Below are 16,524 nucleotides of genomic sequence, written 5' to 3'. Positions count from 1 at the left end.
ACTATATTCACTATACAAATCACCCATAGTTTTTTAAGCTAAAATTAAGACAAAAATGTTTCGTTTGCATTGAGCGACTTTGGGACATGCCCCCCAAATCAGTCAACTCTTGGCTTATTCTTCGGAACCATCTGAAGTGCTGAGAGGAAAAGTCTGAAAATTGTTGTACTGCACACTCTACCTTGCCCTTCCACTTCTTATTAGAATACTTACTACTCTTTATACTTTTCAAGGATAGTCATGGGAATAATTTTTTTCAGGGAACTTCCACCATACTATCTTAAATCATTTAAATACCTATAGGGATAGAAGTGTGCTGAATTGGAATCCTTTCTATCAGTATTCAAAACTAACTTATTTGTACATTTTCTGAGTCATTTTTAAAAGTGGATGAGTACAGTAAAGACAAATAAAATAAAATTAATGAAGCTAGGTCCAGTATAGGAGTGTCATCTAAAAAGAGAAAGCCAGATGAATCTCAACCTGGTCTTCTGCTCTCAAGTCCTTAAAACCAAGAATTTATTCAAACTGGGAGACATCAGGCTTTCTTAACCTTACACCATTCAACATTCGAGTCACCAAACTCACTTGCTCCATCTCTTTCTTCCCCAATTTTACTGAGATATAATTGACATATTACTTTAAGGTGTACAACATAATGACTTGATATACATATGTATTATAAAATGATTACCACAATAAAATTAGTTAACATTCAACACCTAGCATATTTACAAAATTTTTCTTGTGATGAGAACATTTAGATCTACTCTCTTAGCAACTTTCAAATATACAACACAGTATTGTTAACTATAGCCACCCATGCTATACATTACATCCCCAGAATTTACGTATCTTATTACTGGAAGTTTGTACCTTTGGACCACCTTCACCCATATCCCTCATTCCCCACACCCCCACCTCTAGCAAATACCAATCAATCTATTCTCTGTTTCTATGAGTTTGATTTTTTAGACTCCACATATAAGTGAGAGCATGCAGTATTTGTCTTTCTGACTGACTTATTTCACTTAACATAATGCTCTCAAGGTCCATCCATGTGTTCACAAATGGCAGGATTTCCTTTTTAAGGGCTGAATAATATTCCTGTGTGTGTGTGTATGTGTGTGTGTGTGTGTCACTTTTTTTTTAATCCACTCATCTTCAGTGGATACTAAGGTTGTTTCTATTATAATTATGAATAATGCTGCAGTGAACACCGGGGTACAGATATCTCTTCAGCATCCTGTTTTTGTTTCCTTTGGTTATATACCCAGGAGTGAAATTGCTGGATCATATAGTATTTCTATTTTTAATTTTTGAGGAATCTCCATACTGTTTTCTACAGTGGCTGCACCACTCTATTCCCACCAAAAGTGCACAAGGGTTCCCTTTTCTCTACATTCTCACCAACAGTTGTTATCGCTCATCTTTTTGATGACAGCCCTTCTAACAGGTGTGAGGTGATAACTCATTGCAGTTTGACTTGCATTTCCCAGATCATTAATGACGCTGAGCACCTCTCCACGTACTTGTTGGCCACTGCCCTGTTCTATTTCCATACCAGTCTTTAGAGATATCTCAAGATAACTAAGATGCACACAGGACTTAAATGGACATTAAAATGCCATTTATTGTTATACTGTGAGAAACTGCCATCACAGGCCAGTTGACTGCCAACTTTTGCTTCAGTGATTCTCCATTTCCTATGCTTCCTTAGGGTTAACCTGGCCTGTTCAGATTGACAGTTTTCACATTCCAACAGGTATGTCTTGCAGGTCTGAGAGCAGTTTGCTTACTAAAGTGACTTTGCATATCTATGTTCTGATTTATCCTTTTTTAAAAAATGTTTATCTAAATTCAATTTAGTTAACATACACTGTATTATTAGTTTCAGGGGTAGAATTTACTGATTTACCAGTTCCATGTAACACCAAGTGCTCATTACATCAAGTGCCCTCCTAATGTCCATCACCCCATTAACCCATCCCCCTACCCCCTCCCCTCCAGCCACCCTCAGTTTGTTTCCTAGACTTCAGCATCTTTTATGATTTGCCTCCATCTCTGTTTTCATCTTCTTTTATTTTTCCTTCCCTTCCCCTATAATCCTCTGTTTTGTTTCTTAAATTCCACATATGAGTGAAATCATATGGTATTTGTCTTTCACGGACTTATTTTGCTTAGCATAATACCTTCTAGTTCTATCCACGTCATTGCAAATGGCAAGATTTCAATCTTTTGATGGCTGAGCAATATTTCTGATTTATTCTTGATCTTACAAGGTTAACTGTCAAAGAACATCATGATAAATTCTGAAAGCAGACACCAAGTACCGCATCATCCTACCTAAGGCTGTGATTCCAAAATTATATAAAGAGTACTGAGATCCTAGAAACCTGAGCATTCAGATCTACTACCTACTTCTGGACAAAGCTAAGGAACTTTCCTTCCCTATACTATAGTGTCCCTAAGATATCAAGCTGCAAAAGAATGTGGCTCTTATTCTAAGATATACCAAATCATTTATATTTGATATATTCTCAAACAAAAGTAGATGACACAGTTACCACTTTCAGAGAGTAGAAACGCTAAATTCAGTTGAAGCCCACACACAGTGGTTGGGTTGATCTAGTCATACCTGAATCTTAGATGCAAGTAAACAGATCACCATGAGAAATCAGATACGCCTCTGCATTCTTGAACCACATTTGCAGCAAGTAAGATCAGTCTTTCTTGGGTTAAACCTGTTTGGTAACAATTATTTGAATAGTATCACCTTGGATTCATATGTAACCTTTATCTGGCCAAAGGTAAGGACTTTGAAGTATATTAGGTTCAAAGTAGTCCTTTGCAGAGCCACTTCTGCAAGTGCACACAGTGCTCTCCCTTAACCACCATAAATTAAAAAGCAAGTCCTTCTAAGCATCTCACCCTGTGCCAAGGAAGAACCAGGCCTGAGTGGCAAGGGACAGTGTAATCCATCACTACCTGAATCATTTTCATCAACAACCTCAGAATAAAGTCCTACCTACTTTCTTTTGGGAGGATTTTGACTTCATTCCTCCTTTAAAGAGGAACAGAAATTGCTTAAGCAATTCAAATAAGGTTATTCAAGGAAAAAGTTTTCCTAAGTGCCAGCTCAGTCTCAAGCTTGCCAAGTCACAATCAGAAGTAACACTCAAGGGGCCAGCATTACCCTAATACTAAAACCAGATACACTACAAAAAAAAGAGAACTACAGGCCAATATCTCTGATGAACATGGATACAAAAATCTCAACAAAATATTAGCAAACCAAACAACAATATATTAAAATAATCATTCACCATGGATCAAGTGGGATTTATTTCTGGGATCCAGGGGTGGTTCAATATTCACAAATCAATCACTGTGGTACACCACATCAACAAGAGGAAGAATTTAAAAAACTACATGATCATTTCAATAGATGCAGAAAAAGCATTTGACAAAGTACAACACCCATTCATTACAAAAACCCTCAACAAAGTAGGCTTAGAGGGAACACATCTCAACATTACAGAGGCCACATATGAAAAACCCACAAAGAACATCATAGAGCTTTTCTCCTAAGATCAGGAACAAGACAAGGATGTCCAATCTCATCACTTCTATTCAACATAGTACTGGAAGTCCTAGCCACAGCAATCAGACAACAAAAAGAAATAAAAGGCATCCAAATTGGTTTAAAAAAGGGGGGGAGTTAAACTTTCCATATTTGCAGATGACATGATACTATTTATAGAAAACCCTAAAGATTCCACCAAAATACTACTAGAAGTGATATATGAATTCAGTAAGATCACAGGATACAAAATCTATATACAGAAATTCATTGCATTTCTATATACTAATAATGAAGTAGCAGGAAGAGAAATTAAGAAAACAATCCTATTTACAATTACACCGAAATAATAAAATACCTAGTAATAACCTAACAAAGTAGGTGAAAGATGTGTATTCTGAAAACTATAAAATACTGATGAAAGAAATTAAGACAACACAAACAAATGGAAAGATATTCCATGCTCATGGATTGGAAGAACAAATACTGTTAAAATGTCCATACCACCCAGAGCAACCTACAGATTTAATGCAATCCCTAGCAAAGTATCAACAGCATTCTTCACAGAACTAAAACAAATAATCCTAAAAATTTCAGGGAAAGACCACAAATGGCCAAAGCAATCTTGAAAAAGAAGAACAAAACTGGAAGTATCACAATCCCAGATTTCAAGATACACTACAAAGCTGAAGTAATCAAAGCAGTATGGTACAACGCACAAAAACAGGCATGTACGTCAAGAGAACAGAATGGAGAGCCCAGAAATAAACCCACGATTATATGGTTAATTAATCTATGACAAAGGAGGCAAGAAGATGTAATTGGAAAAAGTCTCTTCAAAAAATGGTGTTGTAAAAACTGGACAGCTACATGCTTTAAAAGAATGAAACTGGATCACTTTACATGTATACAAAATAAGCTCAAAATGGATTATGGACCAACCATAAAAATCCTAGAAAAGAGCACAGGCAATAACTTCTCTGACATCAGCTGTAGCAGTATTTTTCCTAAATATGTCTCCTGAGGCAAGGGAAACAAAAGCAAAAATCCAGTAATTCCACTACCCATATCCTTTGGGTAATATGAAAACACTAATTTGAAAAGATATATGCAACCCTATGTTTATTGCAGCATTATCTACAATAGCCAAATTATGGAAGCAGCTCAAGTGTCCATTGATAGATGAATGGATACGGAAGATATGGTTATATACACACACAATGGAATATTAGCTATAAATTAATAAAATCTTGCCATTTGTGATAACATGACGGATCTAGAGAGTATAACACTAAGTGAAATAAGTCAGGAAGAGAAAGACAAATACCGTATGATTTCACTTGTATGTGGAATCTGAGAAACAAAACAAACAACAACAAAAAGAGACAAATCAAAAAACAGACTCTTAACTGAGAACAAGCTGATGGTTACCAGAGGGGAGGTGAGTGGAGGGAATGGAAGAAATAAATGATGGGAATTAAGAGTGCACTTATCATGATGAGCACTGAGTAACCCATAGAATTGTCCAATCACTATATTGTATTCTTGAAATTAAAATAACACTGTATGTTAACTATACTGTAATTTTTTTTAAAAAGTGACTCTCCAGGTGAAAACAGGAAAGTTACAAGCAACAGTTATTTATGTATTTTTTTCATTTCAGAGAGAGAAAGAGAATGCATGCACATGCAAGGGGAGGGGAGGTACAGAATGAGAGGAAGAAAGAATCCTAAGCAGGCTTTACACCCAGCACAGAGCTGGTGCAGGGCTGGATGCCACGACCCTGAGATCATGACCTGAGCCGAAATCAAGATCTGGACACTTAACCAACTGAGCCACCCAGATGCCCCACCAATATTATTTTTTAAAAACCAGTGTTATTGCCCAGGTGATATATGGAAGTGTCAAATCACTATATTGTACACCTGAAACTAATATTACACTATGTAAGTAACTGGAATTTAGGGGCGCCTGGGTGGCTCAGTCGTTAAGCGTCTGCCTTCAGCTCAGGGCGTGATCCCAGCGTTCTGGGTTCGAGCCCCGCATCCGGCTCCTCTGCTGGGAGCCTGCTTCTTCTCTCCCACTCCCCCTGCTTGTGTTCCCTCTCTCGCTGGCTGTCTCTCTTGCTGTCAAATAAATAAATAAATAAATAATCTAAAAAAAAAACAAACAACTGGAATTTAAATAAAAACATTAAAAATAAATAAATAAAAACTGCTATGCCATATAACTAATACATAATCACGAAAAATAAGTGAAATATATGACAAATAATAAATACATAATAATTAATTGTAAAGTGAGATTCAATCCAAGAAAGATATATGGGCATATCTTGGATCCCCAGTGACCTTTTTAGGAAGGACATGGAGGGGCGCCTGGGTGGCTCAGTCGTTAAGCGTCTGCCTTTGGCTCAGGGCGTGATCCCAGCATTCTGGGATCGAGCCCCACATCAGGGTCCTCCGCTGGGAAGCCTGCTTCTTCCTCTCCCACTCCCCCTGCTTGTGTTCCCTCTCTCGCTGGCTGTCTCTCTCTCTGTGAAATAAATAAATAAAATCTTTAAAAAAAAAAAAAAAAAAGGAAGGACATGGAAATAGCTTCAACCTATTGGCATACCTCCTCCACAGTATGCCACTTATCTGCAATGAATTGTGGTATCTGTCTGAAATCAAGACTGAAGGTCAGGTTGTCCCAAGTCAGATTTTGATTTGATCCCTGAAATGTGAAGAAAGGTATGTGATATCGTAATGATGGAACATCGTGAAACCATTAAAATTTTTGATTAGGAAAAGTTTCCAAAGTTAATGATATATTTAGGTATAAAAGGCAGAATATAAAATTGTATTTATGATCTCAACATAAAAATACTGAGAGAAATGGAAATACATAATAATGGTTACCTCTGGTTCTATGAGGGAAATACAGAGGAGAGAAACTGTTTAGTCTTCCCTTTTTTAAATTTTTTTTATTTTTAAAGATTTTATTTATTTATTTGTCAGAGAGAGAGAGAGAGAACACACGAGCACAGACAAGCAAGCAAGCGGCAGGCAAAGGCAGAAGCAGGCTCCCCGCCAAGCAGGGAGCCTGATAACGGGACTCGTTCCCAGGACCCTGGGATCATGACCTGAGCTGAAGGCAGATGCTCAACCGACTGAGCCAACCAGGCGTCCCTGTTTAGCCCTTCCTAAACAGTTCTAGCAATTAATTAAAGATCACGAATCTGAACAAAGTTAGCAAAAAAGAGGCTGGAAAGTACCATCAAGGATTTTTTAAATCCCGAAGTGTCAAGGGCATCTTATGCTGAAAGACTGTGGTCAGTGGTCAGGCAAACACCTGGGACTTTTAATACCAAAAAGAACTCCCTGAAAAGAAGTGATAGGTTCCTTCTTTAAAGTAGAGGAAAACATAGTTAAGTGAAATTATTATTGGTAATGCTTAAGTAACAAGAGACTACCACATTTAATTTGTTTAATTTTCTTCTTATCTGGCTCCATATTTTCTGGTTTTAATTATATAGTATTAACTTGTAGAGTACGCAGTTAAATATTTAGGATGTTTTTAAGTAAATAATGTTTATATAAAAAACATGCTTGACTTTACTATAGTCTCTCAGCTCCGGGGCACCTAGGAGAACCCAACCATTGGCTAGTCCCATCTCCTTAATGGCTGACAGCAGAATCTTAATGTCTAGGGGGAAATAAGTAGTACTCCTAGGCATACCTGTAACTTCAAATTTATTCAACAAATGCCTCACCAATCACACTACACTTGAATGATATCAAATTTACTGAATGTCAACAATGAGCAGATTTACCAAAAGGAAAATCCCTTGTAGAAACCTAACTAGTGATGATGTACAAACTCCTTGGCATGGAGTTCAAAAAGTCTCCATTATATAGCCCCAATCTAAATACGAACTTTCCCTCTCAGGACTCCTCAATTTGAAAATAGTCTCTCTTCCTACCACACTCTATTATAAACATGCCAACCTCATACCTACTTGATTTTATTTATGCAGACTTTGCCACTTAGAATGCTTCTCTTGCTTGTCTCATTCAGGGATTCAGGTTCAGCTCTAGTTCAACCTTCTCCTAAGAAGTTCTAAATAATCTGAGCAGCTCTAACCCTTTTGTTAGAAACCCCATAATATATGCTGTCAATATACCATTGCTCCTGATTATCCTTAAAAAAAAATGCCATTTAATTATTACTGTATGTGGTTTATTTCCTTGAGGACAGAGACCGTGTCTTTTCTATGCCTTATGTGCTGTAATAACAAGGAGGAAGAAAATGTCATGCAGCACAAAGAGAACAAGGTTCACAGTCAGGCCAATCTGAATTTGAATCCTAGCTATGCTTCCTTGGGTAAGCCATTTAAATTCTTTAAGCTTCAGTTCCCCCAGTGTAATTGATAATCTACAGAAAGCACCATCATAGGGTAGATAATACTATTTCTTCTCTTTTCTCTGTCCTTTTCTCTCTTTGAATTTCCACTGCATACATATAATAAATCCAACAACATCAGAAGGGGTACCTGAATAAAGTCTTCTTACCCATTCTGCCTCAGAGAAAAATCTGCCAAAAACCATCGGGAATGGACAGTCTGCAACACAAATTAAGACTTGTCACTATGCTCTGCATCTAAAGAATATCTCAACTGATTTTCAACCAGGGTCAAATCACCTCTTAGTAAGCATAGATTCGAAGGCCTGATCACACTCAGGGTACTCTTGCTTAAGCAGGAAAGCTAGGAAGACTTTCTCAGATTTGGAGGTACCTTGTATATAACAGAGACTCAAACCTGCTTACTTAACAGAATGGTAGAAACATAGAAGGTTTTATTGCAAAACAATAAAGTTAATTTCATGAGTCATAGAAGAAAGCCAATCTCATTATCTTACAGTCACATTTTACATTGTCTGGGTAGCAGAAGGCTTTACAAGCAAGGAAAAGGAGGCACACACCAACCCTTCGATAGCAAAGGCACAGGAGGAAAGACAGTGCTTCCACTGCCTCCAGTTTTAGGGATCCTATTTTAAAGTAAAAGCTAATCCTCATTCCAACTAAAACTAGATTATCTTAAATATCACTGAGGCAAAGAAAAAGCAAAAGAACATTATAAAAAAATCATTTTTAAAAGATGACAGAATTAAGATAAAACAGATATGAAATAAAAATAAAAGTCAATGAAATAAACTCAACTATTTAAAACAAAACAGCCAATCAAGCAAAAAGGTAAGCAGAAATTATGATATTCAACAAGGTTGCATTCAAGGCAAGAATCATTTAAAAAGACAAAGAAGCCATAATGAAGATATAGTTCTAATTTGATGTATCTAAAAACATGGCCTCAAATATATAAAATAAGGGCCCCTGGGTGGCTCAGTCGGGTAAGTGGACGACTCTTGATTTCAACTCAGGTCATGATCTCAGGGTCATGAGATCCAGCCCTGCGTTGGGCTCTACTCTTCGCTCAGCAAGGAGTTGGCTTGAGATTCTCTCTCTCTCCCCCCCTCTGCTCCTCCCCATCCTGTGCACTCACACACACACACACACACACACACACTCTCTCTCTCTCTCTCTCTCCCTAAAATAAATAAATAAATCTTTTTAAAAATTATATATATATAAATTATATACATATAAAAAGAAAACTGAGGGGCACCTGGCTGGCTCAGTCAGTGGAGCATGAGATTCTTGATCTCAGGGCTGTGGGTTCAAGTGTCACCTTGGATGTAGAGATTACTTAAAAATAAAATCTTAACAAAATGAAAATAGAAAAAAAAAAACAATGGTAATGGGAGACTAATTTTCAGATAATGAAAACCAAAAGTAAAAATGTGATTAGAAGAGCTGAATAATATTATAATAATAAGGTTGTTCTTTAAATCTAGAAAGCTACCTCCTAAAGAACACTTTTTTTTAAGCATAGGCCATTCATAAAAACTAGCCTTGTACAAAGGTACACACAATAAAAAAAAATCAATCAATCCACCAAAGCAGAAGTACAGGCATATTCTCTGGCCAGAAAGCAATAAGACAGTGAGCAAATAACAAAAGTAGAACAAAGAGGGAAAAAAAACTTGGAAAATTTAAAACTCTCAAAGGACTCTTGAGGAGGCAAAAATAAAGTCATGGTATTTTAGGGGGTGAGGGAATGACGTTATGGTTCTTAATGCTTTCTTCGCAAAAGTATCCAAGTGAGAAAGCTCACAGGGAGACTGTCTTAGAATCTTTTAGAAATTATGGGATTCTGCTATTTTCCAGTAAAAAAAGAAAAAAAAAAGTCAGTCACCTCACTCCTACGATCTAGCAGGATTTCTTTGAATTTCATAGCCCTACAAATTTTGAGGATAGTTTTCAAGTCCCTATTTAGTCACTAATAATTTATGATTTCCTTTAATAACCTTCTCTCCTCTCATCAAGTGTGGGTTAAACTTCAAGTGAGCCTGATGTAGAGGAACTAAAAACATGTAAGCATGACCTAGTTGTTTCCTGAAAAACTCAAAATTAAATCTACAACAGCACTGTTCAATTGAACTTTCTATGGTGCTGGAAATGTTCTATATGTGTGCTTTCCAATATGGCAGCCCCTAGCCCCAGTGGCCATCAAGCACTTGAAATCTGGTTAGTGTGACTAAAGAACTGAAATTTTAAATTTTATTTAATTTTCATTAATTTAAACTTAAGTTGCCATATGTGGCTAGTAGCTATTATGTTGGACAGAGCTGGTCTATAACCACCCAGGTAGGTTGGTGAAATTTAGGGAGGAAAGATTACAAAACACACACAAAAAGATTCCATTAAATAAAAGAAGTGATAAAGCAGCTATAAAAATCAGAACAGGGGTGCCAAGGTGGTACAGTCAGTTAAGCAGCCAACTCTTGGTTTTGGCTCGGATCATGATCTCGGGATCCTGGAATCAAGCCCCATGTCAGGCTCCACACTTAGCATGACATCTGCTTCAGGATTCTCTCTCTCTCTCTCTGCCCCTCCTCCAGTCTGCTTGTGTGCTCTCTCTCTCTAAAATAAATGGATAAAACTTAAAAAAAAAAAAAAAAAAGGAGACCAGTTGGGGGGAGGATAGACTGGGAAAAACTTCAGCTTAGGGTCTCCGCTGTCTGCTGATAGGCCTCCCTCCCCTGGGCTCTGACAATAGCATCCCCCACACAAAGCTTCAAGAGTATGTTGCGGGGGGAGGGGGGACAGTGGGCAATGGAGGTAGGTGTACTAATAACTGGACTAGTAGTATGGATTGCTCAAAAATTATTTGATCCTCCTGCTTTACTAATAGTTCTACATAAACTGTCAACCCCTACCTTGGTCAAAGAAAAAAGAGAAAGAAAGGGAAGAAAATAGAAAACACAGATAAATATAATAAAGTGAAAATGAATAGGGAGAAAGGGGAAAAAGAGGCCCTTCCAAAGGCAACAGTACCATTGGCACCTGCCCAACTAAAAGAGGCATGACCAAACTGTTAACGTTTCCATTCCTTGAATAAATACTCATTGAATGTCAATTATGTTAGGCACTGTGCTAGGCAGTGAGCTTATGGTGGTTAAAGAGGAAGAGTCCCCATCTCTCAAGGTATTCAGAATGAAATGGGGGAAATGGGCACTTACATAACTATGCTATGCAGAGAGAAGTATTACAAAGAGAGATGGAAAAGGGCAGGTCAGGGATGCCTTCTAAAGGAGCATTATTTAAAAGATGACTAATAGCCCCAGGCAAAGAAGGAGGGACTGCAGAGAATGTGGAGAAGCAAGAATGAGAGTGGTGAGGAAGAACATGTTAAGAGTGAGTGAATGCCATGGTTTTGAAACTGGGAACTTCGTAGGGATTAAAGTACAGATTAAATGTCAGGGACAAGTTTTGACTATTTTCTATTTTTCAACAAGAAAAGACTAAACATTTTTGAGCAAAATACTATAATAACTTTGGTTTCGAAAAATTAAGGTGGTGGCAGTGTGGAGGCTCTCTGGAATTGGGGCCAGAGTTCAGATTGGAAGGTCAGTTAGGGGGCTACTGAGATAGTCCACAATTAGAGACAATAAGGGTCCTCGATGAATATATTGTTTATATATTCCATGCCCAGAATTCATGTCCCTTTCTTCTGGTAACAGAACTCTCCTTTTCCACCGGGGAATCAACCCTCTCCCAATTACTCTGGTCCATGAAGTTCCAAGAAAGTATACCCTTGCCTCAGGACCCAGGGTTGGGTACGTAATTTAGGCTTGACTGAGCAGCATATTCCATACCCTGATTATAAGAAGGGGAACATAACTCAGGTCAATCCAAAAATAGCCAGCCTCCGAATTTTTGTTTTTGTTATATCTATTCAGATTGCTTTGTTTTATTTTGTTTTGTTTTTGTTGGGATTGCTTAGGGTAATCCTGTATAAAAGTCGGCCTTAGAATGAAGCCAACACATAGGGAAGAGGAGCCCATGGATAAGAACAAATTCTTGTTTAAGCACCTACATTAATTTGGCCATGCCTGAAGCAATACTACTCCCTGGATTTTTTAGTAATGTAAGCAAATATATTTGGAAATGGAGAAAAAAAATAAGTTTTGAGGGAGAAAAATCAGGAACAAAATTCATAGGACCAGGAAACTGCCTGGATATGGGAAATGAAGAGCAAAGTATCAAATTTCACTTTGAGGCTTCTGGGTTTGCTGAGTGAAAAATGCTATTAACTGAAAGAGAGAAAAGAAGATGAAAAGGCTTTAACCAATGGATTGAGCTCAGTTTGAAGACACTAAAAAGTATTTTAATACTTGAATTTTTGACTCTATCTGGATCACTGCACCAGGAAAACTTCATAGAGCTGGGTTCCAAGTTCAGACTGCATAGCCCAAAGCAGTCTAGGGTGACAGAGCAATGCTAGAAGAACCATTCCTTTCATTGTTTAGTAGTTTCACCAGACAATCTCCAAACAACTGGCACTAAATCCCCAACTAAAGAAAGAGAAGCATTAACCCTAAGCAGTATGGCATTTTGCTAGAGTGATAACTAGCTCGATGAAAATGAAGGGAACCTATGAACCTATGAAATAACTACACTCCAAGGATAGAGTGAAAAACTAGGCTAACACTCTGATCCTCGATGTGTTGAACTCAGAGGAGCCATGGAAGGAGGAAGAACAAGCAGTACAATTGAGAACAGCCACCAGAAAAGCACATTCCCACCTTATTTCAAGAAAACTGGGAAGGAGACAGCGAGCAGACATTTTTTGCACTTAGCACATATCAGGCACTCCATGAAGAGTTTCATGCGCATTATCTTAACAAAACCTTACAAGTTACCAGTCAGGAAGGCATTATTTTCCCCACTCAGATGGATGAGCCAAATTAAGCAGTAGAGATAGGATTCAAATGCAGGCGTATTTGGTTATAAAGCTTATGCACATTTCACTACATCAACCACTTCCAGAAAGTATATTGGTAAGTTTATCCTTTATATACAAAATATATATAAATATATAAAACATACACACACACACACACACACACCCTTTATATATAAAACTGATGCCGGGGCGCCTGGGTGGCACAGTGGTTAAGCGTCCGCCTTCGGCTCAGGGCGTGATCCTGGCGTTATGGGATCGAGCCCCACATCAGGCTCCTCTGCTGGGAGCCTGCTTCTTCTTCTACCACTCCCCCTGCTTGTGTTCCCTCTCTCGCTGGCTGTCTCTATCTCTGTCAAATAAATAAATAAAATCTTTAAAAAAAAAACAAACTGATGCCATCTTGGGACGCCTGGGTGTTCAGTCGGTTAACTGACTCTTGATTTCAGCTTGGGTCATGATCTCAGGGTCATGGGATTGAGCCCTGTATTGGGCACCTTGCTCAGCCCAGAGTCTGCTTGTCCCTCTCTCTCTGCTCCTCCCCACTCATGCTCTCACTCTCTCCAATAAATAAGTAAATAAAATCTTTTTTAAAAAAAGATGCTATCTCACCGTGAAGATTTTTTCTGAATTGGGTATTTTATTGATGATAGAAAGTTAGATTAGCAGTGACCCAGCCACAATGCCTCAATTCTCAGGCACAAATTCGTATATGCCAGTTATCTATTTGGAGCTAAGGAGGCCTTTGGTGCCATGAAACCTCATTAAACAACACATTCTGAGTTAACCAGTCACCAACAAAGAGTAGGCTATAGCAACAATACCAGTGACCTTGTGGGGATAGTCCCACTACAGAAATTAAATTTTGACTAGAGTTGCTTGGTTAAGAGGCAAGCATTAAAGGGGCATCTGGGTGGCTCAGTTGGTTGAGCGACCAACTCAGGTTGTGGGATTGAGCCTAGTGTTGGGCTCCACACTCAGTGGGGAGTCTGCTTGGGATTCTCTCCCTCTCCCATTGCCCCTCCCCCTGCCCACCCCCTCTGGTGAATAAATAAATCTTAAAAAAAAAAAAAGAGAGGCAAGCATGGAAAAAATAATAGAGTGAAAAATAAACCTGCAAAGGAGCTGTCCTACTGGCCTGAATAATAGGCAAAGAATGCTATAAAATTCATTATCTTATACATTTCTTTGTCACAGTATATTAGCATAATGAGAGGCAGCAGAGCATAAGAATAAAAAGTGCAGACTCTGGAGCCAAATTGCCTGGGCTTGAATCCCAGTTCCACCAGGATTCAATGCAGGAACTTGGCAAGTTATTTATCCTGTTCATGTCTCAGCTTCCTCATCTATTAAATGGGGATAATAATAATACCTGTCTCATACAGCTGTCATGAGTAGTAAATAAACTAATACTTGTAAGGCTCCTAAGTAGTGCCTGGCATGTGATAAGTGTTTATTTAAATTCATTAAATAAATAACTAACCCAGCTAGATGGGGAGGAAATGTGAACTTGAATTTCCAACCCAGCCTCTCTCACGTGAACTGGTAAAGGAAAAGAAAAATGAACCAAAAACTTTTTTAAATTTATATGGGACCTTTCACATGAAGCATTTCACAGACATCTGGAGGAAGAACAAATAGCCAAATATACACAAGCAGAAACTGAAACGCGGAAAAGGGAAGTAAGACATTCAGTTTCACTGAACTCATCATTCATACATCTCAGGCAGGAACCCAGTCTTGTCAGCTCACATTTTGTATACCAGGCCACAAGCTAACAGTGTAGATAAAAGACATGTCAAACTTAAAAACAGCCAGGTCTTCACCTGGGCACAATATCTCATTAATTTCCCCCTGCTGATGTTTTCTCACTGAAGCAAATTCTAAATATGGGAAGCACCAATACATAGAATAAGTCACCATTTAGTCAAAGTAGTTTGTAAAATCTTAAATCCTCCATTTCTAAAGGGTATGAACTAGATGACAATAGTTCCATATAAATAAATGTGAAATTGCTTAATTGCATTGTGGGGAAGGAGAGAAAGGTTTGAAGATGAAAAGGAAATGACAGAAAGACCCTGCCACTCTGACAGAGACACGCACACAATTTCTAGTTTCATTAGCAAGCCCCCTCCCCCACACCATGGCGATTACAATCGTCCACTTTCATACACAGGCCCTCCTTTCTCGTCTTCTTCCTCACACTCGCCGCCAAAGCTTCTTTCTAGGCCAGTCATAATGCCTAACCTTTGCGCCCAGAAATTCCTACACCACCAATCTTAATACTGGTCCGACATGCTGTCACCGCAAGTTTCACTCGGGCCATCAACCTTGTCCCCTACTCCTATCTACAGACTCTGGCCTGTAAAATCTCACCAAGCACCTCTCAATTCCACCTCCTCTCCTGCTCCCCCTGCCCTCAGCATATTCTACTCACACTCATTAAACCCGTTCCCTCGTCCGTCCTATCCACGCCCTGCCAGTCCCTCTTCTCACAATTTCTTCCCAAACAAGTCGCCCAAAACAGTCGCCCTAAAGTCCATCAAGCCCGACACTTCTCCCGGTGCTCTCCGAGCCCTCCCAACCCTTCCGGTGGTTGGGTACATCTATCTGCCCCGACTCTCCGGGCCCTTCCTAGCCCACCTGCTCTCCTCCGGCAGGCGCTCCTCGCAGCCGCCGAGCTCCATTCCCGCGCCCTCCGGCCGCATCCGGGGCTACGACGTCGCCTCCTCTCTGAAGAGAGGCGTCCCTGCCACTTCGTCCCTCAGGGCTCCCGAAGCCCCAGGGAAAAGAGGAGGCACCCTCGGTGGGTGGGCTCAGGGTGATGCACTACACCCGGGTTGACAGCAGGCGCGGTGATTGCAGTCTCAGCTGTGGTTTCTATCCCTGCCACCCCCACTTCCGGCTCCAAGAACTACAATTCCCAGCAAGCACTTCGAAGACTCGGCCGCTCCCGGCATGCTCCGCCCTGCCCAATCCAAGGCTGCGCTCGCGGCGGATGCAGGCCCTGGCTGCGTGCTCGCGGCCGTACACTAGGCGGGGAACATTAGTGTTATACTCTGGAATGCATAAGGATGCGAAGCCTTACACACTCCCGTCACGCTTCACACTTGGGTCCCGACGGGATCACAAGTCTAGACTAGGAAATAACGCCGGTCTTAATCCCGTACCGTTAACCCCACTTCAGCCTTCCCTGGTTTAACAGCTGTCGGTGATGTTTGGGGACCTCAAGCGTTTAAATGAAGAGCTCACAAACTGAAGAGCACGGGTTGCTTTGGGATCACAAAGGAAAAGGAGGAGGGAAAAGGCTTTTGGGGAAGGTTTTCTGGAGAACTGATGTCAGAGCAGAGTTTTTAAGGATACGTATGAATTAGCCAGGAGAAGAGAAAGTGGAAAAAGTGGCCCCGGCATAATGAAGCATGCTGGTTTGGGAAGTACTGGTTCTGAGCAGTAGTAAGAACTTGGGACGAGGTGGGGAACAGAATGGTGTTGGTGAACAAACACCCTGGATCATGAAGTGTCATTCTAAAGATTTTGGATTTTATCCTTGGAACAATTACGAGCAAGTTAAGAATATGCAAATCAAGAAGTGATT

At 39.6% G+C, this 16,524-nt stretch overlaps 1 protein-coding gene across 1 annotated transcript in view; it reads right to left on the bottom strand.

The window, feature by feature from the left end:
* The window catches only part of RUBCN (rubicon autophagy regulator), a 54,209-nt gene extending 38,382 nt beyond the window's left edge, over positions 1-15,827 (bottom strand). Inside the window, exon 1 of the mRNA XM_034670918.1 lies at positions 15,544-15,827. Within this exon, the coding sequence (XP_034526809.1) occupies positions 15,544-15,637 (94 nt within the window). The 5' untranslated portion in view covers positions 15,638-15,827. The remainder of the gene's footprint in view (positions 1-15,543) is intronic.
* Between the last annotated feature and the right edge of the window lie 697 nt (positions 15,828-16,524).

Source organism: Ailuropoda melanoleuca, chromosome 1 (genome assembly GCF_002007445.2).
Source record: "Ailuropoda melanoleuca isolate Jingjing chromosome 1, ASM200744v2, whole genome shotgun sequence".
NCBI classification, from domain to species: domain Eukaryota; kingdom Metazoa; phylum Chordata; class Mammalia; order Carnivora; family Ursidae; genus Ailuropoda; species Ailuropoda melanoleuca.
The sequence above is the reverse complement of the archived record's forward strand: the minus strand, read 5'-3'. Positions and strand labels throughout refer to the sequence as shown.